Here is a 23478-nt window from a genome sequence, read left to right as displayed (position 1 = left end):
AAAACTTAAAACAACAACAACAAAGTAAGCTGAATATACCTGACAGGGCTTCCCAAACTGGCAAAATTATTTCCTTTTTTGATAGTTGAGCCATTATTTGGGTTACCCTGGCAACCCTGCTTAGTACCTTGGATTCTTAGGGATATAAATTCTTAAACAAATAATGTAAGGTAATCATGTTGCAAAGAGAGTACACCGATTTTATGCTGTTATTTTATTCAGCAAATATGGAAAGGGTGAATGATATATGTATATACTATGTATGTCAAGAAATAGAGCTCATTTAAGGGTTTTAGTAATGTGTGACATGGGTAGCAAAGGCTGCACATGTCATTTGTGGTTCACATTTTTCTCATGAGAAAAATAGCAAACATAAATATGGTGTGTTGTGTGGAACTACTTTTAAAGATAATAGCTAACTTAGACCTTACTACTACTACTACCAACATCATCATTATGCTAATTCCCCAGTTAATAAGATACCATTTGAGTAACAACAGCTGAGACACCAGACTAAGATTCATCCACCACCTTCAATGGCCACATCAACGAAAGAGAATGGACAGTTCCAATGGTGATGGGGGCAGAGGAATCCTTGAAGGATAGTGGAAGGTGATGTTGGTGGAGGATCTATCATAGACCACAGCAGTGCCTCTTCAGCTAACCCTGGTTAGTATTGAGCAGAAGAAGGCAATGGAACATGATTTATGATAATCTAATACCAGGAAACCATATGAAGAGAAAATCCAAAAAAAAAAAAAGATATAGCCTTGGAAGACAGCCACCCCATCCCACCCAGGTTGGATAGCACTCAATCAAATACTAGGGAAGAGAAGAAGACAAGTAGGAGTAACATTGTTCTTAATGATGCAATTGAATTAAGGGGAGGGACGGTGGCTCAATGGTAGAGCATCTGCTTCGGAAGCAGAAGGTCCCAGGTTCAATCCCTGGCATCTCCAAAAAAGGGTCCAGGCAAATAGGTGTGAAAAACCTCAGCTTGAGACCCTGGAGAGCCGCTGCCAGTCTGAGAAGACAATACTGACTTTGATGGACCAAGGGTCTGATTCAGTATAAGGCAGCTTCATATGTTCATATGAATTAAAGCTGAAAGGACATTCAGTTGCTGATGTGAATGGATGCAAAAGACAAGTCCATGCTGATATAAAAGTAATATGGAACATGAGATATAAAAGTAATATGGAACATGAGAAGTGTGAATCAAGGTAAATTCGAAATCATAAACAACAAATGGAATGTTTAAAACATTGCAATCATGGGGTGACTGAACTAAAGTGGACTGGATTAGGAGATTTTCAGCCAGAAAATCACAATGTATTTTACTCTGGAAAGGACAAACACTGAATAAATGGAGTTGTTCAAAAAGTGGGGTAAGATGTAGTACAAGCAATCAGGATATGATGCAAAGTCTGACTAAATAATGTCAATCAGACTTAATGGAAAGCCTATCAACATAACATGAATAGGTTTATGTGTCAACTAAGGTACTGAAGAGCAGGGCTTTTTTTGAGCAGGAACGCACAGGAACGCAGTTCCGGCTGGCTTGGCATCAGGATGTGGCCTAATATACAAATGAGTTCCTGCTCCTGTGTGAAACAATGGTGATGTCAGGGTGTGTGGCCTAATATGCAAATGAGTTCCTGCTGGGCTTTTTCCACAAAAAAGCCCTGCAGAAGAGGAGAAAATAGAAAGCTTTTATGTAAGTGTCCTGAAAGAAATTGATCACACACCTAAACAAAATGTGCTGATAATCACAAGTGACTGGGACAAAAAATAGGAAACAAAGTAGGATCAAATATTGTTGAAAGATTTGCATGAAACGAAGCAAGGGAGCAACTCATAGGATTCTGTGAAGGCAGCAAGCTATTCATTGCAAACACATTTCAGACAACTGAACAGATGATTGTGTACATGGACATCATTGAATGGCCAATACAGAAATTAAACAAATTGCATAATGTATTTGGAGAAGGCTGGATTGCATCCAGATGAAAGTTGAGTGAATTTGGTGAAAGGAACATTTGGTGAAAGGAACATTAACAATTTGAGATATGTGATGACACCACATTGCTGGCAGAAAATAGTGAAGAACTGAAACTACTACTGGTGAAGGTTAAAACATTAAGTATCAAGGCAGAATTACAGCTGAACATCAAGAAGACAAAATAAATGACTACTAAGGAATTACACAGCTTTAAGAAGAAGAAATTGAAATTGTTCAAGATTTTCTATTCCTTGGCTCAATTATCAACCAAAACAGAGATTGCAACCAAGAAATTGGAAGGAGATTGAAACTAGGAAGCAGCTAGAAAAGATCCTTAAGCATAAGGATGTGTTGCTGGCATCCAAGATCAAGGTAATTCATACCATAATATTCCCCACTACTATAAATGGGAAAGTTGAAGAAAGGTGGCAAGAAGAAGTTTGATTCATATGAAATGCGATGTTGGGGGAAAGTATTATAGATACCAAGGATCGTCAAAAAGACAAATAAGTGGGTTCGAGGTCAAATCAAGCCTGCACTCTTCCTACAGTCAAAGTCACTGGAAAATAAAATAATGCTAGGAAAAGTTGAAGGCAGCAAACAAGAGAGACAGATTGATGACAGATAATATGAAATAGATTAATTCAGTCAAGGAAGCCATGACCTTGAGTTTGCACAACCTGAGCAAATCTGTTAATAACAGGTCATTAGGGAGGTCATTAATTCATAGGGTTACCAAAAATTCGAAGTGACTTGATGGTATCCAACACACACACACACACTCAGTTTTTTATTAGACCACAGAAATCAACTCTCCTGGGGTCAGAAGGGATTGCCGGGGGAGGGGAATGCAAGAAAGTTCCCTATGGATTGTGACATTCCACAAACTGCAGCAAAATATTTAAGAAATTATCCTGCAGTGTGTTATTATTTGCTTTACTGGCTGTTTACCATTCATGTTTTATGGAGTTTAAACAAAGTTAAGTTGCCATACAGACTTACAATGTTCCTGAAGTTCTTGCTAATGCTACATAAATTTCCTATATTTTGAACTTATATAAATCCAAGAGTGGCAATTTAGCACAATGAAGCCAATTTCTAAAACATAGTCATTCCCTGCATTAATCTAAAAAAAGACATTTACAATAGAACCTATATTACAGCTATTTCATGTGAGGGCAGAAAGCCTAAAATGAGTCTTTATACTAAACCTGAGTTAGCAAAACACTGCTAATTTAAGACATATTATATAGATTCATAACATCATGAAATTCTCTCCAAATATACAGCTTTAAAGTAGACATTAAGAAGTCGCAGTGAAGTTTTGCTTTGTGGGCAGCTTTTGAAAATCACAATTTAACACACACAAAATAGCTGTGCCTTTGTTCCCAACTGTTCCATTTTAGTGCAGGAGCCAAGATTCTAGCCAAGATACTAAGGACTGGCTCAGACATGCATGCACTTCACATCACTTCTAGCTGAGGAAAGGGGGCGTGAACAAGCATAGCATTGGCCTTTTTTATTGCAGTTACACACTGTCTTAACATTTTCAGTGATCTACCATGACTCCAAGATCTCTCTCTTTGTCAGTCTCCACCACTTTGGACTCCATCAATGTGTATTTATAGTTAGGTTTTTGGGTCCCAATGTGCATCACTATGCACTTGGCCATGTTGAACCTCATTTGCCATAATGACTCCCACTCGCCCAGCCTTGACAGGTCCCTTTGGAGTGCCTCACAATCCTTCCTGGTTCTCACTACCCTGAACAATTAATGTCATCTGCACCAGGAGTTAGGGAGCACCAGAACCTGAGCCAGGAAAGTCAGACCTTTAATATTAGAAAGAGCTGCCAGCAAAGTGATGAAGGTGGCACTTAGCACTGCAGTGAAATTATCTGCATTTCTTCTGCAATCCTACCATGTTTCTCCTTTAAGAAAAAAATCCCATTTAGATATCCTGGTGCAAAATTAGACTAAGGAGAGCAGGCTTTATTATTATTATAGTCTTTTTATTTTCTCCAAAAACCAAAATACACAAATTAGGATGGAAAATGCAGCTTCCATACATAACTATTCAATAATGCACAACCGTATATCTTTTTCACAATTATTTTTAACCCCTCTTCACTCAACATACTACCTTACTAACCTTTTAACCGGCTTCATTCTCTAAAGAAATCCACACACCATTATTGACGTTTGCATATCCAATCATAGGGCAGTGACCCATTCCACTATTTATTAATTAATTCTATTCTGTTCACAGTATATTTGGCAGAAAATCTATGACTCTCTCTCTTTCTCTCCCTCTTTCTTTCTTTTTTCTTTCTTTCTTTCTTTCTTTCTTTCTTTCTTTCTTTCTTTCTTTCTTTCTTTCTTTCTTTTTTTGGAGGGTTGAGTTCATTTGTATACGCTAAAATTAATTTTGACCTTCTCTTCCTCACCAGCCATGGAGTTTCTCTTAAGACCTTAATCTTTTGTTCAGTAATTTTTAATGATTGATCTGTTGAGACTTTCCAACTTGCCTCCTTATGCATTTTTCTGTTAGAGGTACTATGAACTTCCCTCTGAGAAGAATACTTTCTATTATGGGCTGAATTACCCTTATACAAATCCTCTATTTCTTCCTCTATATCCAAGGGCTCCATTTCCATTACTACTGCCAATGCATCATTTGATATTTGTGATAAATCTTCTTCTTGGTTTTGTTCTAGAATCTCTTGAGGTCTCAATTTATAAATTACCTGTTTCAGGACTAACTAACCTTTCTTCTTCTGTCTCTTGAGTAATCTTATCAACCTCCAATATTTGATTAGCAACCTTCATTTTAATATCAAGAGGTTTTAGAGACTGAGTTAAGCCCAGAATTTCTTCCTTAGTTTCTATTATTTGTTCCTGTAGGCTGTCCATTTTTGAGTTCAACCCACCCATCTGTTTTGCTAGATTTACCTGCATCTGATTTAGTACTGTCCTAAAATAGGTTTGCATATTGTTTTGTAGTTCTTTGATCACATCCTGAAATATTGTGGGACCCACTGATTTTGGGGCACCTAGTGAGGCTGCTGACTTGACTGACATACTCATTATTTTAAATAATGATGGGACCTTTCACACCATTACCTTTCACACCTTTCTTTCCATTCTTTCCTTTTGATCACACACTCTTCCCTTCACACAACCTATACCCCTGCACACATTGCACACACATGCACAGTCACACCCAATCACTTCAATCTCTCCAGCAAAGTCCTTTGTATTTTCTTCCCTTCTTGTTGTCTTCCTCTTTCCCCCTCTCTTCTTATCTTCTTGTCTTCTCTTCTTCTCCACTTCTTGTCTTCTAAACCCTTCTTCCCTTCCACTCCACCACTCTATGTCTCCTCTACACAAAGGCACGTAGCCTCTGTTATTCTGTTCTGTACCTTTAAGGCTCTGTTGGTCTTTTGGTCTCTCTCGCTAGTTCTTGGTGTTGTGCTTCACACACTGACACAGTGTTCAATACAGCACAACAACAAGCAATAGCCACTTGCTACAGCCAACTGTCTTCCTGTTAAACTCCTGGTTAGCTTACATTCCTCAAAGTCTATATGCGTGGCTCCTTCTTCTCCGACGGCCAGCTCTTCAATTCACCCATCTTCATTTAGAAGCTTTCATTATGGACCGCTCCGCCTCTTGCTCTCTTGTCACACCCCATTCTTCACCTCTTTCTGCCACTCCTCATCCTCTTTCTCTCGCCACTCACCACCTCTTTACTCCAAATACTCTTTATCAGTTTGCCCCATTCTTGGCATCATATTTCTCTACTTAGGGCTTTTCTCACTTTTTGTGCTACCATTCTTTGCTGCTTCCTCCTCACCTTTCACGGTAACGCGGCTAACTTGCCGTAATGGCATCCACCTCATCTCAGGCATCAGGGATTAGAAGTCATAGACAAGCACACCTCAGTTAAGTTTCTGCGCTTCGTTTAGCTCCCCTTGCTTCAGAAGCCCCCACGACAGGGGTTTCCTCAGGTCTTCGGACATCAAAACCCCCCAAAATCATGCAGTTTGGCCCCCATCTCTGCAGGAGCTCTGCAAAGCACGTCAGCCCTCCATCGCGTCAAAACCAAAACCTTAGGAGAACAGGCTTTAGAGCAGGGGTGTCAAAATTATTTGTTATGAGGGCTGAATCTGACATAAATAAGACCTTGTCAGGCCAGGCCATGTGTGTACCTATTTAAGATTAGGTAGCAGAAATATAAACTTTATAAAGGACACAGGTAAACACAATTAATTTTTTTTTAAAAAAAGTTAAACATCCTTAAAACATTAGCACTCAACTTAAAGGTGCTTTCTTGGTATTTCTCCTATGGGATTCAGGGAACTGGGCAAAGAAAGCTCTCTCTTTCCTTCCTTCCCCAGGGGATCAGAAGGGAGAGGAACCTCAGCCAATAGAAGGAAGAGAGGTTTGGCTCAGTAGTTCTGCAGTGCATTGAGCAAGTCTTGCAAAGCAAGCTGTTATGTGGAAGGAAGCAAGAGAGAGGGAGAAGGAAGCAGATGACAGCCAGTTGATTGGGGGCCTGATAGGAGCCCTCTGGGGGCCTGATTTAGCCCCTGGGCTGCATATTTGATACCCCTGCTATAGAGTCATTAAGGATCATTTCCCACTACATGCCTTCTGAAGGAAGAATCCAAGAGATTTTAGCATCTGCTAATGAATGCTTCCTTCTTACTATTTGAGTTAACATTTTTTACATGGAAAATATTATAATTCATAACCAGGACTTTTTTGTAGCAGGAACTCTTTTGCATATTAGGCCACACACCCCTGATGTAGCCAATCCTCTAAGAACTTGCAGGGCTTTTAGTACAAGGCCTACTGTCAGCTCTTGGAAGATTGGCTACATCAAGGGTGTAGGGCCTAATATTTAAAGGAGTTCCTGCTACAAAAAAAGATCTGATTCATACTAAATTTGTCCATAAAACACTTGGAAGATGAGAGTTCTCATGATAAGAAACAGTAATAATATTCTCATAATTCTACAGGTCAATGAGTCTGATTGAAGATAGGTTCAAAATGAACAAAAGAAAGTACTTTTCTGCACAATGCATTGTTAACTTCTGGCATTCAATGTGATATAATGATGGCCCCAGCTTTGATGGTTTAAGGATGTAGGGGATATAGCTCTGTCAATGGCTATCAGCTGAATGGTACTTCCATGTTCAGATCCTTTACATGTTTGGTATTCAGCTGGGACAGAAAACAGGGAATTGTCTTCATGCTTTATTTGTGAAGTTCTTAGGGGCATCAGGCTGGCCAATGTTGGCAAATGAATCCTAGACTAGTTGGAGCACTTGTTATAGTAACAGATGCTCCAACTAGTCTGTTGTATCATGGTTAAAGAAAGTTCAATAAAAATGTTAATTGGGGGAAAAAAAGACTAGTTGGAGCACTGAATCTGAGCTAACAGACCAGATACTGAAGGCAAAAAAATAAATAAATCACATCCACATTCTTCCTCTAGCACCTTTTGGTTTTGCCCAATCCTGCAATCCAACTCTCATGTCCTACAGCCTGATAATTTTGTCCCTGAAACTCAATATGCCTTTAGCAGCTTCTGGTCACAATATGCCTGTAGCAGCATCTGGTCACAACAGCACTTTCAAAGTTTCTGCAATTTAAGATAAGAGCCTGAAGTTCTACAACAAAAAAAACCACTTTGCATTGCAGTTTTCCCTAAAAGTATACTAAATCAGTGTTATTCAGCCTTTTCAGTTGTGGGTTCCACTGAGCTGCAAGTATGTAATGGGAAGCTATGTGACATCAGAGTCATATGTGACAGGAAATGGGGAACAAAGTTAGAGTCTAACAGCACCTTTAAGACCAGTGTTTTATTTAGGGTAAACTTTTGTGTGCAGGCACACTTTGTCAGATAAGTTATGATCTCCATGACGCTAAGACAAGGACCAATGGGAGGAGAAGGAGAAGGAGAAGGAGGAGGAGGAGGAGGAGGAGGAGGAGGAGGAGGAGGAGGAGGAGAAGGAGAAGAAGAAGAAGAAGAAGAAGAAGAAGAAGAAGAAGAAGAAGAAGAAGAAGAAGAAGAAGAAGAAGAAGAAGAAGAAGAAGAAGAAGAAGAAGAAGAAGAAGAAGAAGAAGAAGAAGAAGAAGAAGAAGAAGAAGAAGAAGAAGAAGAAGAAGAAGAAATTGGATAAATACCTCGCCCTTCACTTGGAATCTCAGAGCAGCTTACAATCTTCTTCCTCTCCCCACAACAGACACCCTGTGAGATAGGTGGAGCTGGGACAGCTTTCAGGGAACTGCTTTTGAAATAACAACTCTGAGAGAACTGTGGCTGACCCCAAGTCACCTAGCTGCTGTATGTAGAAGAGTGGGGGAATCAATTCTGGTTCTCCAGTTTAGAGTCTGCTTCTCTTAACCAGTACACCAAACTGGCTCTAAGAGCCTAAGGAAAATCTTGTTCAACATTAGAACCAGTTTGGTGTAGTGGTTAAGACACAGACTAATCTGAGAGAAGTGGGTTTGAATCCCCGTTTCTCCACATGCAGCTGCTGATGTGACCTGGGGTAAGTAATACATTCTTGCAGAGCTGTTTTCTCAAGAGCAGTTCTCAAAAGAGCTCTTTCAGCTCTACATACCCCACAAGGTGTTTGTTGTGGAGAGAGGAGGGGAAGGGAAGGGAAAGTGGACTGTAAGCAGCTCTCAGACTCCAAGTAAATGGGTGGGGTATAAATCCAATTTCTTCTTCTCCTCCTCCTCCTCCTCATCTCACTGTTTTGCTGCTCTTTTCAGAATCTACATAGAGAGGTAGAAGTAATGACACCCTTGTTATTTATGCAGCAGGTTCTTTCAAATGAATAAAAACAAAAAAGGCAGCTATATAGGGATTTGTGACCCAGCAGTGGAAGCCCCACAAAACATCTAAAGGTTCTGATCCATAGTTTGAAGCCCAGTGACCTAAATTAATGTAGCACAGTCATTAAAGGGAGAGTTATGAATTGGGAAATCCATGATTCAGTGTTCATTTCAGCCATCTACTGTTAGACAAGCCAATATTTCTCAGTCTCACCACTCCATCTGCAATCTGGAGAAAGTAATCATAGCACACCTTAAATAACTACTATAAGGTTAACTGATATAATATTTGTTACGTGCTCTGAACCAGGTATGAGGTATATAAACTCTATATAGGATTATTACCATAATATTATTGCAAAGTTTGCTCAGGCTTGGAGAACTGAGATCATCAAAAATACGATGAGGACTAAAATATAAAATATACAGGTATGTACATATTTTTCCTATGAACCAAGTGGAAGCTGGAGACGTCAATATAAATTGGGAAAATAGCAAGAGAGAAGTAAAGTCCCCTTTCCCAGCACAGTGATCATAGGCTGAACAGCCCACCATCCATGTATGATTTTACTTATTTATTTATATCTCACTTATGTCTCCAGTAGGATCCTAAAGCAGCTTACATTGTTCTCCTCTCCTCTATTTTATCCCCACAACAATCCTGTGAGGTGGGTTAGGCTGAGAACATGTAACTGTCCTGAAGCCACCAAGCAATCTTCCCTGGAAAAGTGGGGGTTTCAGCTTGGGTCTCTCAAATACTAGTCTGCAGCTCTAACCACTATATCAACTGGCTCTCTTTTAGCTTTAAGAAAACTGCAGTGGATCTTAACCATAAGGCATATGTAACTTAGCCCTAGGCTTCACTACCAGCATATTAAATTACAACATGTGTTTGTTACACAACCATGTGTTTATTGTAATAAACATAGGATATGATTCATAGCAGTATGTTAGTGATTCCATGAGGTTCTATTTTATTTATTTATTTATTTATCTATGACTTGTATCCCGCCCTTCCCACAAGTGGCTCAGGGCGGCTTCCAGCAATTGATCAACATAAAAATTAAACAATATTTAAATATATAAACCATTAAACATTTAAAACTGTTAAAACCTTAAAAACCAGTAAACATTCCAAATACATATAAAACATATAAAACAGAAGTCTGGCAAGTTACATTGAGTTCTCATCTTAGCTAGGTGTAGGTTAGCCGGAAGAGGGTCGTCTTACAGGCCCTGCGGAACTGAACAAGTTCCCGCAGGGCCCTCACCTCCTCCGGCAGCTGATTCCACCATGTAGGGGCCATAACGGAGAAAGCCCTTTCTCTGGTGGATTTCAAGCGGGCTTCTTTTGGCCCAGGGATAGTGAGGAGATTTTGTGTTCCCAACCTCAGTACTCTCTGGGGATTTCAAGCGGGCTTATTTTGGCCCAGGGATAGTGAGGAGATTTTGTGTTCCCGACCTCAGTACTCTCTGGGGAACATGTAGGGAGAGACGGTCCTTCAGGTAGGCAGGTCCCAGGCCATATAGGGCTTTAAAGGTAATAACCAGCACCTTGTACCGGACTCGGTATATCACTGGAAGCCAGTGCAGGGTCTGAAGACCCAGCCGAATGTGTCCCCAATTTGGGAGACCCAATAACAGCCGGGCCGCGGCATTCTGCACCAGCTGCAATTTCCGAGTTCAGGACAGGGGCAGCCCCATGTAGAGGGCATTGCAGTAGTCCAACCTCAAGGTGACCGTAGCATGGATCACTGTTGCTAGGTCGTCGCGCTCCAGGAAGGGGGCCAACTGCCTTGCCCGCCTAAGATGAAAAAACGCGGACTTGGCAGCGGCTGCTATCTGAGCCTCCATCTTTAGGGAAGGCTACAATAGCACCCCCAAGCTCCTGACCCTGTCCGCCGCTGTCAGCGGTGCACCGTCAAAAACTGGTAGGGGGATTCCCCCTACTGGCCCGCGGCAACCCAAGCAAAGGACCTCTGTCTTCGCAGGATTCCCAAAAATTTCGCAGACTGAGTGGCTCAGCCCACTCAGTCTGAGCCACTCAGCCACGGCCTGTAGTGGCCGATCAAGATTTTCCGGGGCACAGACCGGCTGGCCATCCATCAGTAGATAGAGCTGGGTGTCATCAGCGTACTGGTGACACCCTAGCCCATACCTTCGGGCAATCTGGGCAAGAGGCCGCATGTAGATGTTAAATAACATTGGGGAGAGAACCACCCCTTGGGGCACACCACAATCGAGTGTGCACCTCTGGGATAGCTCCCCCCCAATTGCGACCCTTTGTCCCCAACCTTCCAGGCAACATGGTAAGCTTCTTTTGAAAAAGCAGATCATAGATGGCATGGGAGTCCGGCTGTTCAAAGGGGGCGGAGAGTAAAAATTTTTGGTGACCCCCGGCAGTGTATTTTAATTAAATTGCTAAAAAAATGGTAATCAATTTAGTCTGTTTAAGAATCTTCATTAAAAAAAAGCATCATAAAGAAAAAGAGAAAAGGAAAGAAAAACCATGTTATAATTATAATCCATCAAAGTAATCCTTTAGTCATTATCAAAAGAACGAAAAAAGATATATTCCAATAGTCTTGCTTTTTTACTATAATCCATTTAATGTTCCTTTAGAATTTAATCCTTGTCAAAGATCGCCAAATATCCTTTAACATTCCATTGTTTTTCAACATATTTTTGAAATTTTCCCCACTCATTTTTGAACTTCTCTAAATCATGTTCTTTTAAGATTCTTGAAGGTTGTCCATTTCACTCCAATGCATAACTTTTAGAGTCCATTCCCACTTTTCTGGGATTTTGTCTTGCTTCCACATCTGTGCATATAAAGTCCAAGCAGCTGAAAGCATAAACCAAATTATTGTTCTATCTTGTTTTAAAAAATTTTCCATTTGTAATCCCAACAGAAAAATATCTGGTGCCTTCTTGATATTATATCCCAAAATTTTCAAAATCTCTTGCTGAATCATATGCCAAAATAGTTTCACCTTTTCACAAGTCCACCACATATGGTAGAAAGATCCTTCTTGTTTTTAACATTTCCAACATCTATTCGACACCTGATTGTTCATTTTTCCTAGTTTCTTAGGTGTCATATACCACCTATATAACATTTTAAAACAATTTTCTTTAATACATGTTGATATTTTCATAAGAGTTCTTCCATAAGTATTCCCATGACTCCATCTGTATTTCCTTATTTATATTTATCGCCCATTTTATCATTTGAGATTTAACTACTTCATCTTCCATAGACCATTTCAATAATAGTTTATAAGTTCTTGAGATCAATTTTTCATTTTCACCAAACAGCATTCTCTCCAATTCTGTTTGTTCTTGTCTTATTCCATCATTCTTAATGTCCTGTTCAAGCAAACTCTTAATTTGTTGCAATTGAAACCAATTATATTTATATTGTAATTCTTCCGCCGATTTTAATTCCACCTTTCCTCCATGTATTTTTAAAAGCTGTTTATATGATAACCACTTCTCTTCTTTAGTGTCTGAATATAATTTTATTACTTCTGTTGGCACAATCCAAAGCAGTTTCCTCTCATCCCTATATCTTTTATATTTTGACCAAGTATTTAGCAGATTGCTTCTTATATAATGACACGAAAAAACCCATCCATCTTATTTTTTCCTGTAACACATGTAAGCATGCCAACCAAAAAAACATTTCCACAACCTTCTAATGCTAGTAATTTTCTGTTTAGTAATGTCATCCATTCCTTAATCCACACCAGGCATACTGCATCATGATACAACTTTAAATTAGGCAATTGAAATCCTCCCCTTTCTTTCGCATCAGTCAAGATTTTCATTGTAATTCTTGGTTTTTTTCCGGCCCATACAAATTCTGAAAGTTTCCTTTGCCATTTATTAAATTGTTTGTTGTCTTTCACTATTGGAATCATTTGAAACAGGAACGTAATTCTCGGTAAGACATTCATCTTGATTGCAGAAATTCTGCCCAGCATAGACAAATTCAATTTATTCCATTTTATCAAATCTCCATCAATCTTAAGCCAAAGCTTTTCATAGTTAATTTTGTACAGATCAAGATTTTTTGTTGTTACTTCCACACCTAAATATTTTACTTTAGAGGTTACTTCACACTCTGTTAATCTCTGTAGTTCTTCCTGTTTACTTTTTGACATATTTTTACACAAAAATTTTTACTTTTCGTTATTTATATAAAAAGCCCAAATTTTGAGACAAACTGGTTATGTACTGTTTATTTATTTATTTTATTGGATTTTATTTTATTATTTTGATATAGCAGTGTGAAAATCTTTTTATGTAGGTCATTATTGCCATTAAATGTCAATGATTTTCTGGCGGCAGTAACCTCAGTTACACAGAGACAAACAACTATAGATGCCATCATCAGCTCCCTCAGATATCCTGCATGTTGCTAATTTGAACACAAATGGCATTTCCCAGAAAGAAATTATCTGCATATAATGAAAACAATGGCATTAAAATTTTTTAGACATGAATATGATCAAAAGCAGGCTGAAGTCAAGCTGTTACCATCCAAGATTTTGTTATACCCATTGTTTTCCTGGCCTTATCAACCTTTATCTTATTGCTGGTTTTTCACAGATTTTATTACACATGTTGTTACTTTGTAAGTTGCCTCAAGCATCATGTACATATTTCTAAATGAATAAACAATCCAAGTTCCTCACACTATTGCACAAGTGTTTTCCCTCAGCAAACACATACATATGTACATACAGTCTTTAAACATTCATGTATATGCATTTGGTTCACAAATGTGCGAATGCTGCTGTCTAAAGATGCATGGACTGCCCATGTGTGTCATCACCCTGCTTTGTGTGTTTACTATAGAAGACATTCTGCATAACTCGTATGTTTCCCTCATCAGTCATCATGAGTGGAGCTGCCTTTTTTATTCCAGCCTGTTTATGCAAGCACCTGGATTTTATTCTTCCTCTTCAATACCTTACAAGATGGGCTGTTAAATGTCTGCATGAAATACTTGTGTGCAATTCCACACAGAGATGAATAAATCTAAAATAAATCAGCTTGAAATCCCTTCATTTTGAGGCCCGAGCTGCATCCTCAAACCATCAAAAGCTTGATAGAGGACCAAGGGATTTCCATGGCAATCAAGACAATCAAGTCACTGGAAACATTTCCCCACTTTTCTTGCCAGTAAATAAGAGTGGTAAGATGTTTTACTTAAAAAGCAGCATGCAGAAACATGCTACTTTGGGTTCTCTAAACAAAGATAAAACAAATAGTGGCCAGCAACAAAATATCAGGATAAAATAAAAATCCCACAGAATAAGCTAAAACAGAACTGTATTTGCATTTTACAAGATAGCTTCTTTTAGATCAGGGGTGGCCAAATTTGCTTAACTTGAGAGCCACATAGAATAAAGCTTGAGAGCTGCAAGACATGAACGTCAGATGTTTGAGAGCCACAAGGCAGACAGACAAGAGGGAAGGAAGGAAGGAAAGGTGGAAAGAAAGCAACTTTAAATGCACTCTCCAAGCTGCTGGTCAATGGGGCAGCAGGGGCTTTGAGAGCCACACAATATGTGTGAAAGAGCCATATGCAGTTCAAAAGCCACAGTTTGGCCCCCCCTGTTTTAGATCAAGCTGAGAGACTCTTCCTTTCAGGAGAAGTAAAAAAATAAATCTTAACTGATAAACAAGGAGTAAATAATCAGGAATCTATACGTTTACCTTTAAAATACCTATTGTTATGCAGAGTGGGACATATGCTGAAGACCATATAGACCGGGGTGGCCAACAGTAGCTCTCCAGATGTTTTTGCCTACAACTCCCATCAGCCCCAGCCATTGGCCATGCTGGCTGGGGCTGATGGAAGTTGTAGGCAAAAAACATCTGGAGAGCTACCGTTGGCCACCTCTGATATAGATATTGTTCTATTACACCCACTGCGATATCAGGCCAAACAGGATGAAGGGGACACCCACCACAACATTATCTTCAAGTCGAATGCTGTACTTTATGCAGTAACTGTCAATGGCTACCATTTGCTTACATGTAAAAAGTAAATGTGGACTCCTGTGAGGAGGGGCTGTTTTGTAGAGCTGGATGGGTCAGGTAGTTGGAATCTAGAATACTACCACCCACCACCATGGATTCATTTTTAATCAGACATGTTCCTATCTTAACTCCCCCCCCCACCAAGCTTTTGTGCTTTAAATGGAAACTCCCATATAATGAATTAAAAAACCCTTATATATCTTTTTAAAAACTAATCTTTTAAAACTTCTTGGGTGGGGCAAATTATCGCTCCTGTGAGGTGGTGGATTCAGTAGAGTAGATTTAACTAGGCCTATAGTTATGGTGAGGCAGGGTGGGGCCATGTCCCGTCAGCCATAGCCAGCAAGGTGGCGGACAGCTGCCATCCACTCTTCCCCCTACCCTCATGACTAATATAGATGAAGAAGCCAGTAGATGAGGAAGAGGACTTGGCTCCCCCTTTTAAATGCTGCTCAAGCAGTGAGAAGCAAGCTGCAAGACCACCCACAGCAGAGGAAGAGGACTCAGCTTGGTGGTGGTAGCCTCACTGTGCCTGTGCTAGCTGAGCTAGCCTAGGTCACATGATGGTGGGTCACATGGCTGGGCTGGCACAGGTGCAGTAAGGCCACCACCACCAGCAAGCTGAGTCCTCTTACTTTTCTGTGGGCAGGCTTGAGGCTTGAACAGCATTTAAAAGGGGGAGCCAAGTTCTCTTCCATGTTTAAAAGAGGGAACCGAATCCTCTTCCTCATCTACTGGCTTCCTCATCTACATGAGGCATGAGGGCAGTGGGGGAGGGGAGGACTGGACAGCAGCCTCTCCCCCCCCCGCTCCCCCACTCCTTTGCCCCACAGAATTTCTTAATATCCCACTATCCAATTTTTTGGGCTACACCCCTGGATAAACAGGTTTCCTTCCTGTAACTGATGATCTTTGAGTGGTCATCTGTGCAGTCACAGCAATGGGAGAGGCGCCGGCGCCAACCCTAATCGGTAAACTTCAAAAGCTGCGGATTTCTGCTCCTCCGTCCCAGCGCGCATGCGCAGACTCCCTCCCCACACTGCGCATGCTCGCCAGGACGGGAGCGGACATCCTGCCAGTTCCTTCTGACCACTGCGTTAGCCCACACACGATGGACCGGCAGCGGAGGGGAAGGAGGGCAGGTAGTGTGACTGCACAGATGACCACTCGAGGATCATCAGTTACAGGTAGGAAACCTGTTTATCTTCTTCGTGGTCTCTGTGCATCACACCAATGGGAGACTAGCAAGCAAAGGACATACCTGGAGGAGGGCGCAATGGTCCATCAACAAGAGACAATCTGCAATACAGCATGGCCCACCGCTGAGTCCTGACGCCGCCTCATATCCAGCGCATAGTGTGACACAAAGGTATGCGCCGACGCCCAGGTGGCCGCCTTGCAAATGTCCTGCAGCGGAACACCTTTCATAAATGCTGCCGAGGTTGCCACCGCTCACGTAGAGTGGGCCCACACTGGCCCGGGAAGCGGCGTCTTACGGAGAAGATAGCACAGCCTAATAGTGCCAGTAATCCATTTAGATAATCTCTGGGAAGAGATCCTCCGACCCAAGGAGGGAGCCACATAAGGGACAAAGAGCCGGGAATCCCGTCTGAAAGACTTTGTACGGTGTAAGTAGAACGCCAATGCTCGTTTCACGTCGAGGGCGTGCAGTCGCCGTTCGACCTCCGTCGAAGGGTTCGGGAAGAACACAGGTAAATTGATCTCGGCATTCAAGTGAAACGCAGAGACCACCTTGGGTAGGAACGTGATGTCAGGGCAGAGCACCACCCCTTCAGGGGAGAAGCAAAGGTAGGGCTTGTCACACCTCAGCGCCGTCAGCTCGCCCACTCGCCTCACCGACGTGACCGCAAGCAGGAACGCTGTCTTCCACACCAACACCTGGTGCGAACAGGTAGCCATAGGCTCAAACGGTTTGCCCACAAGAGCCTTGAGTACCAACGGCAAGTCCCAGGAAGGTGCGGGCAACCGCACCGATGGATACAGACGAGCGATTCCCTTGAGGAACCTCTTAGTCTCCGGATGGGCGAAGACCGAATGCCCGTCAATCTGCACATGCTCACTTGAGATGGCCACCAGGTACACCCTCACCGAGGAAGCCACCAGACCACGGTCCAGCAGGGACAGCAAGAAATCAAAGATTGCAGCGAGGCCCGCCGCCCGTGGCTCCAGGCCTTCGCTCGTAGAGAACTGAACGAACTTCGACAACTTGTAGGCGTACGAGCGTCGTGTCAAAGGCTTTCTACTGCTCAAAATCATGAACCGAGCTCTCTCTGATAACCGCGAGCATCCAGACGCCATGCCGTTAACTTCAGGTGGGGCACATCGTGGTGCATAACTCACTCCTGGTGCGACAGCAGCAGATCCGAAACCTGCGGGAAGTGGTGGAACGTCCCGCGGGCAAGACGCAGGACCATCGGGAACCATTGCTGCCTCAGCCACCATGGCGTCACCAAGATGCCCACCAGCTTCTCTCTTAGGAGCTTTTGCACCACCCTGGTGATCAGTGGCAAGGGGGGAAAGAGATACACCTCGTGGTGCTATGGGGCCAGGAGCCCGTCCCCGAGGGACATTGGATCCACACCGCCCCTGGTGCAGAACGACTCGCATTTTCTGTTGTCTCGAGTCGCGAAAACGTCCAGTGTGGGCGCTCCCCACAGGTGAAACACAGGTTCTAGGAACTTCCAATTGAGCTCTCATTCGTGGAGCGACGCTCCCCCCCTGCTGAGAAAGTCTGCCCGGGTGTTCTGAACACCTGGGAGGTGGGTTGCAAGCAGCGATATCCCTAGGGCTATACACGCTTCCCAAATTGTCATTGCCAGCTGGCAGAGTCTGCGGGACACCGTGCCCCCTTTACGATTTATGTAGGCCATGGCCGTCGTATTGTCCGTGAGGACTGCCACCGACCGTCCCTTGAAGAGCGTCCGGAACAACCGGACAGCGGGAAAGATGGCCAACAGCTCCAGGTAATTGATCTGCTGAAGAGCCTGATGGGCCGGCCACCGGTCCCCGACGCACAGGCCCAGCGCATGCATGTCCCACCCCCAAAGGGACGCATCTGTCGTGATCGTCACAGACGGCTGTGGTCTGTGGAAGGGCGCCCCTTCTGTCAAGTTGCATTCCTGCCCCCACCATTCGAGATCCACCAACATCTCTGAAGGAACCGTCAGGAACCGATTCGGGGAGTCGAAGTTGCAGCGGAACTCCTTGAGGAACCACAGCTGGAGCGGCCGCATGCAAAGCCTCACATTCATCACGACCAAAGTGGTGGCTGCCATGAGCCCCAGCAGGCGCTGAATCCGGTGAGCAGGAACCGATGGATTGCGATGTAGGGAGCGAACTGCTTGGACAATGGCCTCCGCTCGATCCACCGGGAGAAATGCCCTGCACGCTACGGTGTCCAGCACCGCGCCGATGAACTGCACTCTCTGCGACGGTTGGAGGTGCGACTTCTTCCAGTTGACCTGAAGCCCCAGGTCTGCCAGCAGAGCAAGAGTGATGTCGCTGTGCTGAAGCAGAGCCTTCCTTGACCCTGCCACTATCAGCCAGTCGTCTATGTATGGGAATAGGGAGATCCCTTGGAGCCTTAGGTGGGCGGCGATGACAACCATCATTTTCGTAAACACTCTCGGGGCCGTCGACAGACCAAAGAGCAAGGCTCTGTACTGGAAGTGGGCGTCGCCAATCGTAAAGCGCAGGAACTTCCGGTGCCAGGGGTGAATGGAAACATGAAAGTAAGCATCTTTCAGGTCTAAAGTGGCCATCCATTCCCCGTGATCCAGCAGCGGGAGAATGCATGGTAGGGAGGTCATCTGAAATTTGTTGTAGCGAATGAACTCGTTGAGACCCCGAAGGTCCATAATCGGGTGCAGGCCTCCGTCCTTCTTCGGGACAGCAAAGTAGCGGGAATAGAACCCATGGCCGCGTTGATCCTTCAGGACCTCCTCGATGGCCTGCTTGAGGAGGAGGGACTGAATCTCTTCCTGGAGAGGAGGGGAGGGTGAAGTGTAGGCGAACGTCGGGGTAGGGGGATGTTGGAAGAACTCTATCTCGTACCCCCATTGAATTGCAGATAAGACCCACTGGTCTGAGGTGATACGGGACCAGGCTGGAAGGAAACGGGACAGGCAGATAGAGTCCATGTCCCCATGGGGACGAGTAGGAGGTAGGGAGTCAAAGGCCCTGTTTGTGCTGCTTGGCACCCTTCTGCCTCGAAGCCTAAGCAGAGGACGGTGAGTACTCCTGCTTGGGCTGGTACTGAGGCCTTGAAAAGGTGGTTGCTCACTTCAGGCGTCACTGCTGCTCAGGAGACTTGGCATAAGGTTTCTTCTGCCACTGCCGCTTCGCCTGAGGACGAGAGGTGGAGACCCCCAGGTTTCTGGATGTCTTTATACTCTTGTCCATCTCCTGAAGGACCGAGTCTGTGGTCGCACTAAAGAAACCCATGCCATCGAACAGGAGATCCTCAATATACGCCTGTGTATCAGGTTTCAGGGCAGTGGAGCGTAGCCAGGAGTGCCTGCGTAGAGATATGGCCGTGGTGAGAGTCTTGGCACAAGCATCACCTGAATGCTTTGCAGAATTCAGCTGCTGCTTCGCAAGGGCCATCCCCTCCTTTTTGCAACTTCTTCAGAATCGATTTACTCTGTTCCGGCAGAGTATTCAGGATGGGCGAGATCTGGTCCCACAGGGTATATTGATACCTGCCCATACACGCAGAGTAGTTTGCGATTTTCACCCCAAGCGTCCCAGTGGAGTACAATCGCCGCCCCATAGCGTCCAGCTTCCGGCCTTCCTTATCAGGAGGAGTCGAATGCATCTTTTTTGCCTTGGACGAGGATGATACCACAACTGAGTTAGGCTTAGGGTGCATGTATAGGAACTCCGCTGTGTTCTCCTGCAGACGATACACGTGGTCCAGCCGGCACGATGACACCGGCGTGGACACAGGCTTGTCCCAGGACGACTTCGCCGTGTGAAGCATCACATTGGTGATGGGTAGGGCAACCACCGTCGAGGTGTCTCTTTGGATGATATCAAAGACACTGTCCGTGACCACAGGCTGAGGCTGGACTGTTGGTAAAGACAGCACCTGCGCCATCCTTTTAATCAGGTCCCCATAGGACTTAAAGTCTTCAGATGGGGAGATGGGATGATCCTCTGTGGTCTTTGACGGTGGAGATGGTTCAGCAGTAGAGGAAGTCCCTTGCTCTTCCGGCGATGACTCCCTCAAGGACCTAGGGGATGCTTCAGGCGATTCCGACTGCTCAGATGGCTGATGCTGAGGCGGTGACGTCCGAACCGTCGGTGTCGTCTTCGGCTTCTCCAGGGAGGCATGCCGCTCTGGCTCCCGACGTCGATCCGGATGCTCGACCTCGGGCGGCTTCGATAGCGTAGCGGAAGGCACACATCGAGGGGTTCTGCAGGACATCCGGGACCGATAGGAAGTCTCCGAAGCCTGATCCCAGTCCATCTGCCGCGGTGGCAACCAAGGAAATGGGGGCTGCATTGGGTAGGCACCGTAGAGGTACTGCCATTGCCGCTGATCCCAAGGAATCTGTGACACTGGCCAATGAGAAGGATCCCTCTTCTGGTAGCGAGGAGAGCGGCTGCTCGACGACCGATCCCGGTACGAGTCCCGACGTCGATCCCGAACAGGACTACGGGAACGAGGGTTCCCTTGCCCTGGCGTAAGCCGACCCGATGGTCTTCTGTCGATACCGACGCGTTGGGCTGAATCGATCTCGGAGTCAGAGTCAGAGATGACCAGCTGAGTCGACATCGAGGTAAGTGGCGGCAGGCTCGATCGACGAATGGGTGAGGCGAAGAGCTTCAACGGCGGAACAACCGGCGTCGAGGGCTCAGAGAGCGATTCAGGAGGATTGCGAAGCGGACTTGTGCTTTGGCTTATCGGCCTTCTTCTGCTTCTTCACCTTCTCAGCATGCGACCCCTTGTCCTCCTTGTGCTTCTTTGCTGGCACCAAGGACTCCGATGCAGCTGCCGAGCCCGAGCGCTTGCGGGGGCGATCGGCGTCGGAGGGACCTTTTTCGGCATCGACCAATTTCGGTGTCAACAGTTCAGCCGAAGGTTGCCCTTGATCGGTGGAGAGCGCACGTGGTGATAGTGCTTTCTCCATGAGCGCTGCCGCCAGCCACGCCTCCCTGTTCTTTTTTGTCTGCTTTGAGAACTTGGCGCAATGGACGCAAGAGTCCGGCTTGTGCTGCTCTCCCAGGCACAGCAAGCACAGAGAGTGGCCGTCCGGCGGCGCGATTTTGCTTCTGCACCTCGAACAGCGACGGAAGAAACCCTACCGCTTTTCCATGCGAGGGTTAGGAAAACGGGTGGAAGGCCTGAGAGCATGGGGGGGACGCCCCGAAGGGCGGAAAACTCACCCCACGCTCCGGACGAACAGTACTAACGCTAACTAAACTAAACTACACTAACAACTAACACTAACTATTCTAACAATTTTAGACAGAGTCCAACGAAGTTCACCGACCGTGGCGAAAAGATCAACCAATCAGCGCGGTGGTCAGAAGAGAACTGGTGGGATGTCTGCTCCCATCCTGGCGACATGCGCAGTGGGGGGGGGTCTGCGCATACGTGCTGGGACGGAGGCGCGGAAATCCACAGCTTTTGGAGTTTACTGATCAGGGTCAGCGCTGGCGCCTCTCCCATTGGTGTGATGCACAGAGACCACGAAGAAGATCCAACCTTTCTCTATGGAGTTTGCCTCCAGTGGAAGAACCACTCAGTTGGAGGAGGGCTTCTTAGGCCAGAGGAAATCTTGAAACTTTGCTCAGTGGAGTGGTAGGACAGGAGTAGGATCCACCCTACAGTCCTGATTTTTTGGTCATAATAAGGCATGAATGAATGTTGGGAACTGGCTTTAAACTGGAAGCAGCCTTTATTTCAAGCACATAATAATTGCATTAAATATGTGAGGTCTGTCTGAAATACTAGGTAAAAGACATCTATTACATCATCATTTCTACTGGTTTAAGTGTTCTTGTAACTATTGTGGTAGTGCTCAACAAAGACTCTTTCTAAAGGTATCAAACAAACTGGGATGTTATTTATCCATGTTTGTTTATCATGGGTAAGAAGGCAGTTCATCTCCCCCCCCCCCAATCATTACTCAGCAATCTACTGTCATGATTTGGAGAGGCTCCTGGCTTTCCCCTTCCTCTTACCTGGTCTCTTCTGTAGCAATAAAGAAACCATCATCATGAGCATTGAGCCAGTTTTGTCTCTGCCTCTTGAGCAATGGTGTAACACTTGGCGTAAGGTCACTTGTCCCAACTTGCAAGGTTTTACCATTGGCTGTATAGAAATCATGTGCAGCTTGCTGAAATGGTTACCAAAAAACAAAGTCAGGCAAGATTTTTAGAAATCCAGAGGAGATCGTTATTTTGCTTCTATTTTTCATGCCACACAGCTTCTCCCATGTTACATAGGACTTGCCTTTCAAGTCTGCCTGCACAGACACATGTGTGTACACACAAACACAACCCTGAGTGAATGTTCCATATTTTGTTTGTAGCATTAATATACATGCTTTACATACTATTTATCATGCAATCTGTGTCATGTATATGTATAATTTCTGTATATATAAGCTAATGTATTGAAGTTAAAATTCAGGAATATTGGAAACTACACAAAATTTTTAAAGTCACAAGTTCAAGACACAAAAGTAATAACATTGAAATTAGGATTTTCAGGTCAAACAGCAGGGATGAAAAATTTGAATCCCACCTTAAAATATATCTTACCATGGCATTATTGTTAATTTTCTAACTGCTGGCAGGGAGGAAGTCATCCCCAGTATGTGCAAATCTGCTGACTGTCAATCATGCTTTGGGAGAACATTTTAAATACTACTGTTGAGTTCAACAAAGTACAATTCTATAAACATTTACACAGGAATCAGTTCTACAGATTTCGGTGTGCTTATTCCCAGTGTGTACAGGATTGCATTTGCAACATCTAATCTGGAAGTAAAATTTCATTCACTCTGCATTCTGTAGCTTCCTCAACAGCCAGGCTTAGTAGCTTGGGGACCAATATTAAGCTGGTGGTTTCCACACCATTTGGACATAACTGCTTTAAACTTTTTATTATGGTCATAGACCAATATAAAAACTATAACACCATATAAAAACCCTCCTAAAATACATAAAATACAATAAAATACATAAAACTTTCCGTCCCTATAGAAGTCGAGGATAACTAAAATATAGTTTAACCAATTATAAAATCCAGAATCAGTTCAAATTAATATAAAATCCTTTAAATCAGAATATATAAAATCGTTTAAACCCTAAAATTCAAACAGATCATACAAAACATGCAATTTCTTGTCTCTTAGTATGGAGCTTCACAAAGTAATGGCAGAATTTTGCTATCTGTCTAGAGATAGATGGACTTGCATCCACCAATAGTTTCTCCAAACACGCCCTGTCCGCATCTGCTATTGGTTTAACTACAAACGGGGAAACAAACCTGTCCCTATATACTTGGTGAAATGGACATCGAAAAAACATATGCGTC

The 23478-nt window shown here is 44.0% G+C and overlaps 1 protein-coding gene and 1 non-coding gene across 4 annotated transcripts in view; one reads left to right on the top strand and one right to left on the bottom strand.

The window, feature by feature from the left end:
• The window catches only part of MTA3 (metastasis associated 1 family member 3), a 186858-nt gene that overhangs the window by 17071 nt on the left and 146309 nt on the right, over positions 1-23478 (bottom strand). For 2 of the 3 annotated variants that reach the window (XM_060247482.1, XM_060247483.1), the window contains exon 18: positions 22119-22273. The exons of the other annotated variant lie outside the window; for it this stretch is intronic. In XM_060247482.1, coding sequence (XP_060103465.1) covers positions 22119-22273 — 155 coding nt within the window. The remainder of the gene's footprint in view (positions 1-22118; positions 22274-23478) is intronic. 3 annotated transcript variants of the gene reach the window in all.
• Positions 893-959, top strand: TRNAP-CGG (transfer RNA proline (anticodon CGG)). Its single transcript has one exon. It is a non-coding gene; the product is annotated as a tRNA-Pro (tRNA).

This window comes from Heteronotia binoei, chromosome 1, assembly GCF_032191835.1.
Source record: "Heteronotia binoei isolate CCM8104 ecotype False Entrance Well chromosome 1, APGP_CSIRO_Hbin_v1, whole genome shotgun sequence".
NCBI lineage: Eukaryota > Metazoa > Chordata > Lepidosauria > Squamata > Gekkonidae > Heteronotia > Heteronotia binoei.
Note: the sequence above shows the minus strand (reverse complement) of the source record. Positions and strands in the feature narration are given on the sequence as shown.